General features: G+C 42.5%; 1 protein-coding gene across 1 annotated transcript; it reads right to left on the bottom strand.

The window, feature by feature from the left end:
- Window positions 1-649: 649 nt before the first annotated feature.
- CD80 (CD80 molecule) lies at window positions 650-15936 on the bottom strand. Its single transcript, XM_057545796.1, has 4 exons — window positions 15881-15936; window positions 14509-14616; window positions 5294-5611; window positions 650-939 (listed from the first exon to the last, which is right to left on the bottom strand). The coding sequence occupies exons 2-4, from the start codon at window positions 14606-14608 to the stop codon at window positions 650-652; spliced, it is 708 nt and encodes a 235-aa protein (XP_057401779.1). The 5' UTR covers window positions 14609-14616; window positions 15881-15936.
- Between the last annotated feature and the right edge of the window lie 478 nt (window positions 15937-16414).

The raw sequence follows: 16414 nt of genomic DNA, 5'->3' as shown, positions 1-16414 counted from the left end.
GTTTAATATGCATAAATTTATAAAAGCCCAACTTTTTCCATTTTATATTTTCAGATGATTTCACCTCTTGGGGAAAGAAAATTCTTTAAGTTTACTACATGTAGGGTAAACTATTTGGTCATGGTTTTGGTTAAAAGTGACCACTTTTTTCAGGCATTGTCCTCAAGTAGTTTGTCATTCACCTTCTTTACCAGACTTGGTTCTGAATGAACCAGTAGTTCTTAAAAGGTACATTCACCCTCAAAAGACAATGATTTGACATCATGGGACCATGGGGAGGGGGCCCCCAAAATGAAAGTGCCAAAGCCCAGAGAGCAATTCCAAAGAAGGACAATTCTTAGTGCTTTCAATAACAACAATAGTGTTATAGTAACTTCCTAAGATGTTGACTTGATGGATAGAACTTACTTGGATGTCTAAATTTTAGAATGTTTATTAAAGAAAATAAAATTAGTCTAGTAACATTATAGTCAAACCTTGTACAGTGACCTTAATAAGTCATAGTGATACTTTCATTATCATTTTATTTGCATGTCTAAAAATACTGCAAAAAAAATACTATCAGAGTCAATATACATAATTCTGTAATGCATCTGGCTGAGTTATTTTCTTTTTAGACTCTACACAGCAGAAACTTCCCAGAACAATATCACTTACATTTTTGCCAGTTGAAGGTCTGTGACACTGTTAAGCCTCCATACTTGACAAGACACGCGAAGCTGTGGTTGCTTGTCATATTGAAATCCAGTTCACTGCTAATCGTGTAGAGCTCAGTTTCAGGATCCTGGGAAAGTGTTGTATTGGTAGCATTTAATTCTTCTCCATTTTCCAACCAGGAAAGGTGAGGCTTTGGAAAACCTCCAGAGGTTGAGCAAATTATCCTTCTGATGTTAGGAGATGGATTTCCAATATCAGTTATACTAGGGACAGGGAAGTCAGCTGAAGAAAGAACAAGGATGTAAGTACATATCATTACATATTTGTGTGTGTGTTTATATTTTTAATAAATACCTAGCTTTAATAAGAATAATAAAATATAATTTGCAACTTCCCATTAAGTCATTAATATTTATGTATAATTCAAAGACTAACTTTGGTTTGAATTGGTTATATCAATTCTTCATAAGGAGGTAAGAGGGCACTTATTAAAGAAAGAAGTAGGTTCATGTGAATAAATATTGACATAGTATCAACACTTGCATTTGCAAGAGGTGAAGAAAAAAATAATAGACAACACGTTAATGTTTCTTAGGTCTGGACATTATCTCATTTCGTCTTTACAACAACCCTAGGAGGTAGGTTGTAGATCAAAAAAGGTCAAATATCAGTAATTTCATATGATTTAACCTAATACAATGTTTCACTTTATAAATAATCAAATTGAGGTCTAGAGAAGTCACAACCAATAAGTGGCAGAACTGGGATTTGAATTCAAGTTTTTCAGATACCAGACCTTTCCCTTCCCCTGACTTCTTTTCTTTTCTTTCTTTCTTTTTTTTAGAGCTTCAAACATTGCTGTTTTATTAAAACATTAAAAATAAGATTATATTGAAAAATATATTCTCAGAAAAATACTAATGCCATGGTATTAGAGATATAAACAAGCAGATTAAAATATGTCTGGCTTCTTTTCTTTTCCTTTCCTTTCCTTCCTTTCTTTTACTTCTTTTTCTTCTCTTTCTTCCTAATTTTTGAGGTACAAAGTAGCTCTCTTTTATGTATCTATTTATTAATTCATACTATACTAAACACTTGGGAACCCACCATCCAAATTGAGAACCAGAATATTGACAGTAACTTGTGTAAATCTACTTGTATGGTCTTAACTTTGCTGTCTCCCTACTTCCCACACCTGAGGTAACACTACTCTAAAGTTTGTTTACCATTACCTTACTTTTTCAAAAGTAGTCTTTAATCAGATAAACCTCTGTCCAAATTTTACACTACTGAGCCTGTAATCTCAACCACTGTACTTTACTGATTCCCTTGCTCTTCTGATATGCCTTATGAGGACAGAGAGACCTTCCTAATATTCCTCCAAGATACTTGAGGCACTCTTTCATTTGTGTACTTGCCCCCTAATAAGATACTAAAGTAAAGCAAAGCATAGTGAAATGACTGCAGAGAACACAGGAAAAAACTCCCCTCACCTCTTCCTCACTTATTGTTAGGCTTCAAGAATTTATACTTCTTAGCATAAATGTGGGGAACCAATCCCTCCATACTTCATCTCATATATTAGTTTTCTTTTCAGAATTCAGAGTCTCACAGAGAGATGTAGTATAGCACAGTGGTCATCAAGACCAGGTTTTTTGTTTTGTTTTGTTTTGTTTTTATTTATTTATTTATTTTTGGCTGCGTTGGGTCTTCGTTGCTGCACGTGGGCTTTCTTTAATTGCGGTAAGCAGGGGCTACTCTTAGTTGCCGGGCACAGGCTTCTCATTGCCGTGGTTTCTCTTGTTGCAGAGCACGGGCTCTAGGCACGCAGGCTTCAGTAGCTGTGGCATGCGGGCTCTAGAGCGCAGGCTCAGTAGTTGTGGCGCACGGGCTTAGTTGCTCCGCAGCATGTGGGATCTTCCCGAACCAGGGCTCAAACCGGTGTCCCCTACATTGGCAGGCAGATTCTTAACCACTGCACCACCAGGGAAGTCCCAAGACCAGGTTTTAAAACCAGTTTTGCCTTTTAACATGGGGCCAATTACTTAACCACTTTTAGTCTTAGTTTGCTCATCTGTAAGATGGGGATGATAATACCTGCCCCCAGCGTTGTAAGAATTAAATGACATCGTTAATATAAATCACATAGAACAGAGCCTGACACACAGGAAGTTAGTTAATAGACTAATGTGAGTCTTAAATTTGTCCTCTTTTAGATGAGTTCGCTCATTTAAATCAAGTTGCCAGGTGAAAGCTTCCAGGACTGCCTGGTGGCACAAAGTTATGACAAGTGACTATAAATGCCAAGAAAAAGAGAAACTTGGATCTGGTTAGGGATAGAGTCACCTTTCTTTTTTGAATTAATCCTGTTCCTAAATTAAGTTTGACATTTTCTCGAGCCATTTTTAGTTGACATTATTATTTTTTACTCCTTTAATTTATCCTATAAGATCAAATAATTACAGTGGTAGCTAACAACAAGAATATTCTGTTTGTTTCTCATAACATCAGTATGTCATGTTATAACTTTGAATAACAAATCCAAGTAACTCATATCCTAGTTACGATTCATGTTCATTTCTGCACTTCGCTTTTCTAAGAAACATTTAACCACAAGAATGCCACTAATACCAAGGGTCATATTAAAAACCATCTTTTCAAGGTCTGGCTGGGCTTAGAACAGCCTAAGCTCTGTCTCCTATCCCTTCTATAAGGTGATCTGTTTAGAGTAACAGCTCCTAAGGCTTTGCAAGACTGTGAACCATCAAAGAATTATTCTTTTGTCTCTCATTTTAATCAATTAACCCAAGTTTTCACCACTCTTAATAGGTAGGGTAAGAATATCTTATTAGGAAAGGAAAAGGTGCATATGTTTTAGAAAGTTAATATGTTAACTAGTTAATTAACATATTAATATGTTAACTAGTATAGCTAGCTCCTCAAATGTGCTGCTTAATGAAGGCTTTCATCCATTGATACTATGCTGCTATTACATCATTTAGCAAATATAGAGAGAGCAACTTGTCCCAGTTAGCCTGAGACTTTCTCAGTATTAGCACTGAAAATCTCATGTCCAAGGAAACCCCTCAGTCCTGGGCAGAACGGGACAGTTGGTCACCTTGGCCTTGCTTCTCAAACTGCTATCCTCAGCAGCAGCACAGGCCTCACCAGGGAGCTTGTTAGAAGTGCCAGACCTGCTGCATTTGAATCTGCATTTTAACAACATCCCCAAGTCATAGGCACCTTATCATTTGGGAAGCACTGTTCTAACTGACTCAGCTGGAAGTACCAGAATTGGTTCTGTGTCTAATTAAGCAAGCAGAGTTTCCATTTTCGTCTTCCCTTACCTGATTTTGGTGCCCTACCTTCCTTTTTGAGGCCCTCAGCACTCCCATGCTACCCCTTTAGCTGTCCTTGGTCTCCTACGATAACCTGCTACTAGGGCCTGCCCTCCCTGAAACTCTGCCTCTTCTCCTTGGATTTTCTTCTTTATCTTTCTATCAAAATGTACATGTTCTGAGTCTACTTCTGTCTGGATATTCTGTTAGAAAACTAACTATGTCTCGAATGTAATTAATTAATACAGGCTAATATGTCTGTGGTGGCATCTCCCCCAGGGAACACATTTTTATCTTTAACAGGGATCTTGTGGGGAAAAAATGCTGAAATTAGCAGGAGAGGCTGTAATAGTGGGAATTCCAGGAATCGACACAGGTCTGAATTTTGGAGGAGGTGGGCTTCTCAGAACCCCTCACATCTCACCACCATATGATCATTTGCTCTCTCCATGGGTAGGGAATACACAGAGTGAAGTTCAAGATAATTCCATGTAAATTTGGCTTACCTCCTAAGCTTTAGGTATGATCTGGATGTTACAGCTAAAGATTCAACATAACTGAAGACCAAAAGCAGGGAAGAACAGTGAAGACTTCACTAAGGATCCACTTAAGTTAACTGATATCAAGGTTAATTATTATCTTTTATTAAAAGGTTTGAGTCTTTCCACTAAAGCCTCAAGTGCCCAGGAAGAAAAAGAAACATGTTTGAATTTCAAGTATGAGGGAATGGCCCAGGACTACCATTTCTCAATGAGGGCTCAGGATATATTAGTATCCTCTAGCAGTATCACCTGTGGTTAAGTCACGGCTTCTTCCTACCCTGCCCTTCACAGTTCTCTAACATCTAACTTTGTAGGAATGACCGTTAGAGGAGAGCTTCAAATATACAATAAATATAATAGTACAATAGCCATAGTATTTATACCTGCATTGCTCTTATACCTTTCAACATACTTTACAAGAATATATATATTACTGGATCAAATCCAGTTAATAGTATAGCTACATCAAATCAAATGTGTCCCTTTATGATTCAGAAGATACTTCAGGTCATTAGAATGCTCCAGGGTGATTGTCATGAACTTGGATTGTCGAAGTGCAAGAAATGCAACTAATAGATATTTCCAGGACATCCTGAGAAAACAGTTAGGGTTCACTGTAAAACTAGAGACTCAACCCTAAGAAATGAAGTGAGATACACGCCTCTTTGGTAAAATTTCCACTTAAATCAATAGGAGTATGTCTTTAAGGGCATCAAGAGTCTGCCGGCTTATTGAAAATCAGAAAGTTCCACTGACCTCTGATCATTAACTTCACCGAAGTCAGGTGCTCCAGTTTGTAAGACCCTTTCTCAGCCTTCTGAATAACACAGGTGTAGGTGCCATTGTCCGACAGGCGCAGAGCCAGGATCACAATGCAGAGGTTATTGGTGACGTCAGTGATGGTGCGGTTCTCGTACTTGGGCCACACCTTCACTTTCCCAGACATGACAGCCAGCACCATTTCATTATCCTTTTGCCAGTAGATGCGAACTCTCTTCAGTTCTTCAGTGGATATGTTGTAATCACAGGATAGCATTGCTGCTTCTTTCACTGTTTTGGTCACCTGGATGACGCCTATGGAGAGGCAAACAGAACAAGATCTTATATCTATTAAATATAGATGCCTGCACAAGCAAGAATTTGGAGTTGGCAGTAACAGAATTGAGTGTTGTATCCAGTGACCAAGCAGGATTGGAGTGTTCAGTTTGATTTTGGTTTCTTTGGTCTCCAGTGCTTTTTTTCTCCATTTAAAAAATTGTGATTAAAAAATAACATAAATTTTACCATCTTAACCATTTTTAAATGTACAGCTCAGTAGCATCAAGTATATTCACATTGTTGTGAAACAGAACTTTTCCATCTTGCAAATCTGGAACTCTGTATGCATTAAACCACTCCCCTTTCTCCCTCCCTCCAGCCCCTGGTAACCACCACTCAACTTTATGTTTCTATGAATTTTACTACTTTAGATACCTAATATAAGTGGAATCATACAGTATTTGTCTTTTTGTGACTGGTTAATTCCACTCAGCATAATGCCCTCAAGGTTCCTCCATGTTTTACATGTGTCAGAATTCCCTTCCTTTTTAAGGATACAATGATAATGACTAATATTCCATTGTATGTATATACCACATTTTCTTTACCCATTTGTCTGTCCATGGACAATGAGAGAGAAGGCACACTAGTCCCAAAAGAAGAAGGACTTTAGGAGACCAAGCATATGAGTGCCAACTACCAGTTAAACAATGTTATCAGTCCCACAGGGATAGGGAAGCCATAGTTAAGGAATGTGAGATTTTGAAGGAATTTCCCTGATCATTTTGGTGGTCTTATTTTACAGGTGAGGAAACTAAGCCCAGGAAAGGAAACTGCCCCAGTTTTGCAGAGAACTTTTTGGGCCACTCTCCTTGTTTACTGGTTTCCCCAATTTGAGGCCCAGTTCTAGGATAAGTAAGCCAGCACTGCCCACTCCCAGCTGGGCTCCATCACTGGGCTCTTTTGCTTTGAGAAACAGTCCATTTCCTTCCAGGCCCGGCTTGACCCATGACGTCATTCTGAAATGACTCGCCTCATCCCCACCTGACAAGGCTTCGGTTACTCCTCTGGACCATTTCTGCCCTCTCTAGCTACCCTAAACAGACGGATATCTTGTCTTTATCTCCGTTGGCTATCTGCCATCCACACAACAGGTGCCCTACAACCTAGGTTGGCTAGAGAGTCCCCATTTAAAACATTTGCCCATTTCCCATCAACATATCTCAGAAATATCAATATTTCAGCATCCAAACTCCATCTTTTTGTTATTTCCTAAGCACTTATCAGTAGCACCAAAATCCCTGTCAGACTATATTTTCTGGTTTTTTGGTTTAGAAGGCATAGTAACTTTTCCTATGCTGTGCTTGACCTAAAAGCAGAGTTCCTCTAAAGCCCTGGTGCTTTCACAACTGACCACCCCCCCAAACCCCCCAGTGCTACCATGTTACATCCTCCCTTTGGTATCCTCCAGAGCCACACAGAACCCCTGGGCAGGCCCATGTCTCACTAGGATAGGGATCTCATCTCCAGGCCCACTCTCCTTGGGCAGTAGGATCATGGGACACTAGCACCTCTCCATCTCACCAGCTATTCTACCTGCCTCCATCAGACTGGATGTGGCCCTACCGCAGCATTTAGGAAGAGAGCATTGTGATGGTAGGTATTTTCACAGCAGTGTGAAGTACCTCAGAATGATCGAAGGCACTTCTTCTGGCAATCGTGCTGAACATTGCCAGCCCTAGATTTAGGGAATATAACTGAAAAGGGGGAAATAAATGAAAAGCTATACTTGAGGGGAGCAAAGAATAGCTAAATAACCCAAACTCTCTTTAAAAAGAGATACAACGAAAGCAAAATGATATGTAGAAGGTGCATGGACTATGGATTCCTTTTGATTTGGGGTCTAGTCCCAGCTCAGCCATTTTCTGATTAACCTGTTTCCTCATCTGTAAAAATGTTATGATGCCTACCTCTCAGGATCATTGTAAACTTAAATTCAAATAAAATGATATAAATGGAAAAGTCCCTAGTACATAGCAGGTCTTCCGTAAGAGTTTCCTTTCCTCTCTCTCCCTCCTCTCAACCCCAACTCGTACTTTCTGGTCTCTTTCATCTCACTCAGGGGTTATGTCAGACACATGGAACCCTGGTCTTGCTATGGACCAGACAGACCCCATGATAGAAAGCAACTCACTCATCCGGGGTCCTAAATAACTGTGTCTTTCCTGTGCCCTGTTTATTCCCACCCAAAAAGAATCCAGGATTTCTAAATGATTTTGACATGTGGTGACATTAGCAAAAAGAAATCCTAACTGAAAGTGAGCTAATTTCAATCATAGTTCTTAAGGAGTTTTTGTCCAGCCATCTGAGGAGAAGTGTGGGTGTTTGTCTAAAGGTCAACAGCAAACCATCAATGGGCTCTTTGATGTTCCTATGTGAGATCCCCTCACCAGACGCTGGTGGTGAGGAAGAACCAGACTGAAAAGAGGAACCAAAAATCTTCTGGGCAATTCCCACCAGGACCTGGCTTCCATACTCAGGGACTGCTACACGCGTTTACAAGAAAACAGTCGAAAGATTTCTGAAGGGTTGTGTCCGCTTCAGTGGTTCTGGAGGGGAAAGTCAGGTCTCAGCATCACTGCCTAAATAGTTGGATTTTTTTTTTTTTAATTTATTTATTTTATGGCTGTGTTGGGTCTTCGTTTCTGTGCGAGGGCTTTCTCTAGTTGCGGCAAGCGGAGGCCACTCTTCATCGCGGTGCGCGGGCCTCTCACTATCGCGGCCTCTCTTGTTGCGGAGCACAGGCTCCAGACGCGCAGGCTCAGTAGCTGTGGCTCACGGGCCCATTTGCTCCGCGGCATGTGGGATCTTCCCAGACCAGGGCTCGAACCCATGTCCCCTGCATTGGCAGGCAGATTCTCAACCACTGCGCCACCAGGGAAGCCCTAAATAGTTGGATTTTGAGCTTGCTTTGCCATTTTACAAACTGGCCTAGCAACACCTACCTAACAACATGGGTTGAGGTTTCTGTGAGGGAATGCAAGTGAAACCTTACATGGTGCCAGGCACACGACCCGGACCATTGGCTCCCCAGACATCCACACAGCCCCGTCCCTTGCTTCCTTCAGGGAAGCTGTCCCCTTGTGGTGAGGCCTTCTCTGACTCTCCCTAACCAGCACCTTCCTCCCTGACCCCACCCATCGTGCCACTTGTTAGCCCCTGGCCCTGATTTATTTCTCTTCGAGCTTGTCTCCAGCTGCTATATATCAGCTGGAGTTACTTTGGGGGCCATGAGAGCAGGGGCTTTATCTGTTTTGCTCGTTGCCATATCTGCAGAACCTAGAACGGGGCCTGGCCCATAGTAGGTGCTCCATCAATATTTGCTGAATGCCTGGCTAAGCATTAGGAGATGAAATCTGGTTCCACCGCTGTGCATTAGAATCATAACCTTTAACAAGGTGATTAAACTCCTTGGGCCAAGGTATAATTTCTGCAAAATGGGCATAATACTATCTCCCCGACTTCCTTCACATAATTACCATGGGGGTCATATGACACCCAGATATAAAGTGTTTTATTAACTGTAAAAGCTATACAGATTTTTTTCATGGGGCTATTTCTCTCAGACACAGCACCTCATGTGTTGAATCACACCCAGGATGTGGCCAGAATCATTGTGGTAACCGGCTGACACTTGCACTGAGTCAAGTCCCCAACCCCTGCCCTTCCTGACCACTTCAACTCTCCACCGATAAACCCCCAAGAGAGGGAGCTTTTTGCCAACAAGTGTAGAGGTCACTAGTTTTAGACAAGTAATGTACCTCTCAAAACTCAATCTACAATGGAATATTATTCAACCAAAAAAGGCATGAAGTACTGATACTTACTACAACATAGATGAACCTTGAAAACATTATGCTAAGTGAAAGAAACCATACACAAAGGCCACATATAATATAACTCCATTTAGAAGAAATGTCCAGAATAGGCAAATTCATGGAGACAGAAATTAGATTAGTGGCTACCAGGAGACAGGGCAGAGGGAATGGAGAGGGACAGCTAATGGGTATGGAGTTTCTTTTTAGAGTGATAGAAATGTTCTGAAATTAGATAGTGGTGATGGTTTCACAACATTGTGATTATACTAAAAACCACTGAATCGTACACTTTAAAACAGTGAATTTTATGTCACTGCAGGGGGAAAAAAACCATACAGGACAATTGGGAGATACAATAATAAAATTTAATTTATAGCTTTAAAAAAATAAGAACCCAATCTAGGAAGCCATGCGTCTCCCCTAGTCCCTCCAAACTAGAGTGAGGCAGTGTGGACACTGGGCTGGCCACAATGCCCCTTCCTCAGAGGTGAACCGCAGCAATGGTCAGCAGGGCTGTACCACCACTTCTCCTAAAGGAGAAAGAATCAGGTGCGCACAGCAGCTTATATCACCGTGTACCGTAATGTATCTCACTGAGGACTTTGGTGTGCTTTTTAAATAAAGGTTTTCCCTGACTCTAGAAGAAACACACATTAAATTTGCAAAGAATGAAAAATACGGAAAAGCATAAAAGTCATCTGTAATCCCACCACCTGGTGATTTACTGTTAATGGTCTGTGTGGCCTTTAACACAAAGGAAGTGACCTTTTTGGACCCTTCTAAGTGCTTTTGATTAAGTGAACCAACATCCTCGGGGCTTGTGTGGGCCGCAGGCTGGGTGCTGGGCACACAAGGAGGCTAAGAGGTAACTGCTCTCCAGCAGCTGACAGATTTAGACTTGTCACCTGATTTTTACATTGCTCCCAACTTTCTCTCCTCTACAGACCCAGCCCATATACTGGTTATAAATCTGATCCTTACTTTTGTGTGTCTCCCTAAACAGTATATATCTAAAATCCTCGGGGACTTCAGCAGCTGATATCACAGTAGTCACAGCAAGAAGCGTGGCTTTCAGGACGCCTTGGCCAGCAGCATGCAGACAGAACATGGTGGGAGGGGAGAGGCTTTGTTTACAGCGGCACTCTGAGAGCACTCTTTTCCTCTAGCTCAGTGTTCTTCATGCCACAGAATTCCAGGCCAACACCTCTCCTGCATCCCTGGCCTACTCCTACCCAAGGGCTCTCCCCTCCCCTGAGAGCTGTGTCTCCCTGAGAGGACCCCAGCTCTGAGGAAAAGCTGCCCATGTTAGACAACCACCAGTTTCTGGAGCACATGAGTCCAGTGTTTCTGCCTCCACAAACCAAACTAGAAGTGGAGAGGAGCCCTGCTGGTCCCACCCTGTGCAGGAAAGAGAGGTCCCCTGTCCCCGGCGGCAATGGATGGGGTCAGGGGGAAGTGCAGCTCTCCTACACAGGAGAGGAAAGGAGGGGGTAGTGTGCAAATCCCCTGCCCTGAGCAAAGTCCTCCGTGATTGTACTCCACTCTCTTCATCCAGTCTTGTCTCCCACAGGCCATGCACAATCCACACCTGCACTTCAGTCTGGCAAATCCTCACCAGTTCTACATCATACACATTCTCCAATCCCTCCATCTCCCTCCAATCCCATTCTTTTCATCGAAGCTATCATCAAGTACTATAAGCTACTAAATGGTTTTGGCAGCCACTATGGCTGCCCTACAAGCCGTTCTTTATGCTTCAGCAACACCATTTTTTAAAAAAATATATCACTTAGAGCTTTACTACTAAAGCTAAAGGTCTGTGGACCAGCGGCATCAGCATCCCCTGACTGCTTGTTAGAAATACAGAAATGGGGCTTCCCTGGTGGTGCAGTGGTTGAGAGTCTGCCTGCTAATGCAGGGGACACGGGTTCGGGCCCTGGTCTGGGAAGATCCCACATGCCGTGGAGCAACTGGGCCCGTGAGCCACAATTACTGAGCCTGTGCGTCTGGACCCTGTGCTCCGCAACAAGAGAGGCCACGATAGTAAGAGGCCCGCGCACCGCGATGAAGAGTGGCCCCCGCTTGCCACAAGTGCAGAGAACCCTCGCACAGAAACGAAGACCCAACACAGCCATAAATAAAAATAAAAAAATAAATTAAAAAAAAAAAAAGTTAGCCCTCCCTAAGAATTACATTAAAAAAAAAAAAGAAATACAGAAATGCAGGCCCCTCCCCAGGCCCACCTAAGCAGAAACTGCATTTAAAAAAATATATACAGACTTTATCTTTTAGAGCAGTTTTAGTTTCGCGGCAAAATAAACGTAAAGTACAGAGCATACCCGTATACCGCCGCCCCTCCATGGGCACAGCCTCCCCACCACCGATATCCGGCGCCAGAGTGGTACGTTTGTGACAGTCGATGAAGCTACACTGACACACCACTATCACCCAAAGTCCAGTTTACACTAGAGGTCACTCTTGGCGTTGTACATCTTATGGGTTTTGACAAATGTGTAACGACAGGCATCTACCATTACAGTATCATACTGAGTATTTTCGTTGCTCTAAAAATCCCCTGTGCTACATGGAACTCTGCTCAACATTGTGTAATAACCTAAATGGGAAAAGAAGTTGAAAAAGAGTAGATATGTATAACTGAATCACTTTGATGTACATCTGAAACTAACACAACGTTGTTAAGCAACTATACTCCAATATAAAAAAAACAAAAAAACAAAAAAACCCTGTGCTAGAAACTGCTTTTTAACAAGACCCCCAGGTGATTGGCATGTATAATTAAAGTGTGAGCAGCGCTGGTACAGACCGTGTCACTCCCCTGCTTAAAATCCTTCTATGGCTTCCCAGTGCCTCCAAATAACATTCAGATCCCTGGCCTTCCAGCCCTGTGGAGTCTGGTCCCTGGGTCCCTGCCGCCCCAACACTGCCCACCTTCACTTCCTTGCTCCGTGTCCCTCACATGCTGCTCCTTCCGCCTTCATCCAGATCACTCTCACCACTGTCCCCTCGGGCAGAGAAACAGAGAGTTTCTCGGTCATACATTCATCTGAATGATTGATTAATCTTCATCTTCTTCCTAATGACTGTAAATTCCATGAAGGCAAAAGCCAAGTCAATTTTGCTCACAACTTGTCCCCAGGACCAAGAAAAGTGTCTTGTACATGAGAGATGCTCGGTGTTTGTTGAATTCATAAATGATTAAACAAAAGAATAAACCTTTTCCCACTGGCTCATCCTCACCTTTGTGCCTTTGTTCATGCTACTGCTCGGCCGGAATGCTGTTGCCACCCGCGTCCTCCACCGTAAAGCCTGCCCCGCTGCTGCAGCCCACCCTGGTCCCAGCTTTCCCAGGTCTGGGGCGCTTACAGTCAGGGCCAGTCACTTCACTGTTCTTCACTTGCTTGTGGGTTTGTTTTGCCTTCTCCAACTAACATACTCACATCTCTTTGAGGGCAGGAATCCCAGCCTCAGTTTTTAAGGCCCACCTGATACACAGTAGGTGTTCAGACAAAAGAAACTCATGGATTCCTTTGTTGACTCAGTATAGCAACAATAAAATCTGGATGTAGCTGTAGAACAAGATACTTTCCTAAATATCTTTCTTTAGCTCAAAGTTCATTTCCTTCCATTTGCCCCTGACTAATTTTTCTGGTATAATTGCTATAGCCTTGGTTTTAATTTTCTTTTTATACTTTCTCTCTTTTTTATTGTTTCTTTCTCTCTCCTCACCCCCTTTCCATCTGTCTCTCTCTCTCTCTCTCTCTCACACACACACACACACACACACACACACAGACACGCTTGCACGCATGCATGCACACATACCACATTTCTAGCAAGCCTGTAAATTTCCTTCTGAATCTTTTAAAACTCATTAAGATTCCCCAGAAGACTCTAGATTGGGAGTGCTGCCCCCGACTACCCGAAAGAAAATTGTAACTGTTGGAAATATTACTGTCCATCAGATATACAAAATCTGATGTGAAACTTGACTCACGGTTCTCTTGGTTCAGCAACAGTGTAAAATAGCAAGTTTTACAGCTCAGGACAGACAATGTACAAATACCAGAGTCACAGTAATCCCTTCCTTCCAGTGCCCTCCCTCACACCTTGGTCATTCTGGGTGATGGCTGCAGTTTTAAGTAACCGTCGCTTAAGACAAGGCCCTTTGATATTCGGCTCTTTGCAGATTAGGAAACGCTGCAGGAGGCAAGGCCTCCTCTTTATTTTGATGAAACCAGGTAGCATGCTGCTCAGCACAAAGCAGATCTTTTATTTGTTCTGACTTTTAAAAAAAAAAGTCAGAACCACCCTGTCAGCAGGATCAGCACCACCCTTCCCAACAGCCCCCCAAGTTCAGCACCTGAGATGTAACAAAAGCCTCCAGAAGTCCAAATATCCTTTGTAGGACACACCTGAAATACCTATATAGTAAGTTAAAAATAACTCAAAATATGATTTGTGCTAAATCTGATACTACTTAATGTCAGATGCCTGTGTTGACAAAGGGCATCAGCACCTAAAGCATACAAATAAATATTGAGAAAATTTTAATATTAAGAAGATTGTATGTTACAACTATCAATACTTTCTTTTCCCCCTTCAACTTGGAAAGAAGATCATCATTGTTTAGTTTTAGAAGCAGAAGACTTTAGCTGTGTTGTCTCATAGAAATGTAGTTTGGGATCCAGAGCCCAAGGCCAGTGCCTTAGCGTTTCACAAAATGTAAACAAGCACCTAGTGGAAGAGATCACAACTCTGAGCTGTCCTTCTGAATCAGCTTTTGGCTTTGTTAAAATAACACTGCCCCACCTTTCCTTTAAGGTCTGTGTTCTTGAGCTAACTTGGCCACTGGCTTGCTGTGTGATCAAGGGCAGGTCCTTTAACCTCTCTGGACCTGTTTTCTCATCCCTAAAATGAGCTGAAATACCCTGAAGGTCCCTTCTCTCTCACAGAAGGAGGCAGCACAGAGAACACCATTTCCTCTCTCTAAACCCTGAAGCAGTGGACTCAGTCAAGTTCCTGGAGGTTGCTTACCTGAACAGAAGTAAAAAAGACCGGCCAGCACCAAGAGCTGAAAGGGCTTGAGGTATGGGCGCTTGGGTGGAAGTGTTCCCCACTTCAGTGTGTGATCCATGGCTTCTGCTGATGAGGATGGAAAACAAAAGCAAACAATTTCAAGCCAAGTGAGACTCAGGCACCTCACAGCTTACACCAGGCAAGGCAGAAGACAATTCAATTGCCCCCACACAGAGGGTTCTCTCACAATGTTTGCAAAACACACTGAGGAGAGGCTGGATGGTGTACCTGGGTGTCCAAACTCCTAGATATAAAATATTATGGACTTATTTTCACAACCTGAAAAGGAAAAACTAAAAGTCACCCAGGAAGGAAGACTGGCCCACCATGGGTTGTAAAACCTGTTAGTTGCCCGCCTGAAATGAGTCAGGGATCGTAATCTGAGCAACCTCTAAATCATGGCACAATCTCGAGGGAAAAGCAAAAACTGGCGGACCTCTGCGGAGGTGACCCTGCCTGTGCATGCATGTTCCAAGAACCAACCACAGCTCTCCCAATGCCAGAAGGGATGATGAAGACTGTTAGAAACACAGAGAACTCTAAGGGCCCTGGATATCAGCAAGCCCACCCATGAAAGCTTGGACCCTCTTCAGAATATACTGAAAACACAGAGCACCAGGGAGGGCATATTTTGTCCAAGGCAGTACTTAAGTCACGAAACTACTTCTTTCTTAATGTATTAACAGAGAAAAACAAGTGTTTCCATTTTTAAATACTTCTACACAAAGAGTATGTCTTAAAGGGGTAGAGGATCTCAATCAACGGAAAAGTGTCAGTAAAAAGGGAAGAGAAAAGACATGCTGAAAACATTACTTATTTATATTATGTACTATAATGTGAGGAAGCTGATTTTTTTTTTTTTTTAGTAAATATATTAAACTTTAGGAATAAAAATGAAAGCTGTGCTCCTATGTGATCCTCTCAGATTGCCACCAGAGACATAGTCTAGTGCTACCCGGGAAATGTTTGGGACCCCTCTTTGAGGCAGTTTTTCAGCCAAACTGGATTGTTTTATCAGTCACACTCCATTTTTAGTCAGGATTAGCTTGGATTCACTTATTCATCAGAATTTTACTGGTTTTGGAAAACTCAAATTCAGCCTACAAAATTAATATTTTCTACCACCTAGGAAACTTAAAATAACGGGCCATAACTCTGATGATGATTCTCCAAGTATGTTGGAATAAGAGACCCCCTGAAGGCCCTTTGGGGGGAAAGTATGCATCTTGGAGGTAAAGAGTGATGGTATGTTTGTTTAAAAAGCAGTCAGGTTGTTGGTCACTAGGTCTACCAAGCTATCCCATATTAAGATAATAGTAAATGTACTTACTTGCTGAAGAACAATTCCTCTTTTTCTCTTGTGTTGAAAATCGAAGGATGAGGCCCCACTTCTGTTCTTTTCTTGCTGTCTCCAAACTACTGGCAAGTCACTCAGTTACCTTTGAGTGATATTTAACAGAGGTGGCATTTCCCCTCCCAACGTCCTTTTACTTGGTAGAGAACTCTGATGTTCAGAAACACTTAAGTCAAATCAGGGGACGAGCAGTGTTATTTATGTGCAGTTTGAGGAAGCTCCCTCTGCTGTCCTACTGTCCCCTCCAGATGGTGTCACAAACCACACAGCCACCCTCCCTCACCTAGTGTCAGCACTGCCTCAGTGTCAAGGGGAGAGGAAACTGCACTGGGCCGCCTGGGGGAGGGGGTAGAAAGGTGCCCCACCGTGGGAGGGGCCGACCCATCGACTTTGGTGGTAGATCGTGTCTACAAGCCTCACGGGCTGGCTGTTTCTGTGCTGGTCTCAAGTTTTGTTTTAGCACCCAGAAGTACCCCCTCGCTAGTCATAGTCATGCCACTGCAGCAGTGG

This window comes from Balaenoptera acutorostrata, chromosome 4 (genome assembly GCF_949987535.1).
Source record: "Balaenoptera acutorostrata chromosome 4, mBalAcu1.1, whole genome shotgun sequence".
NCBI lineage: Eukaryota > Metazoa > Chordata > Mammalia > Artiodactyla > Balaenopteridae > Balaenoptera > Balaenoptera acutorostrata.
This window is presented reverse-complemented; position numbering and strand designations above follow the sequence as displayed.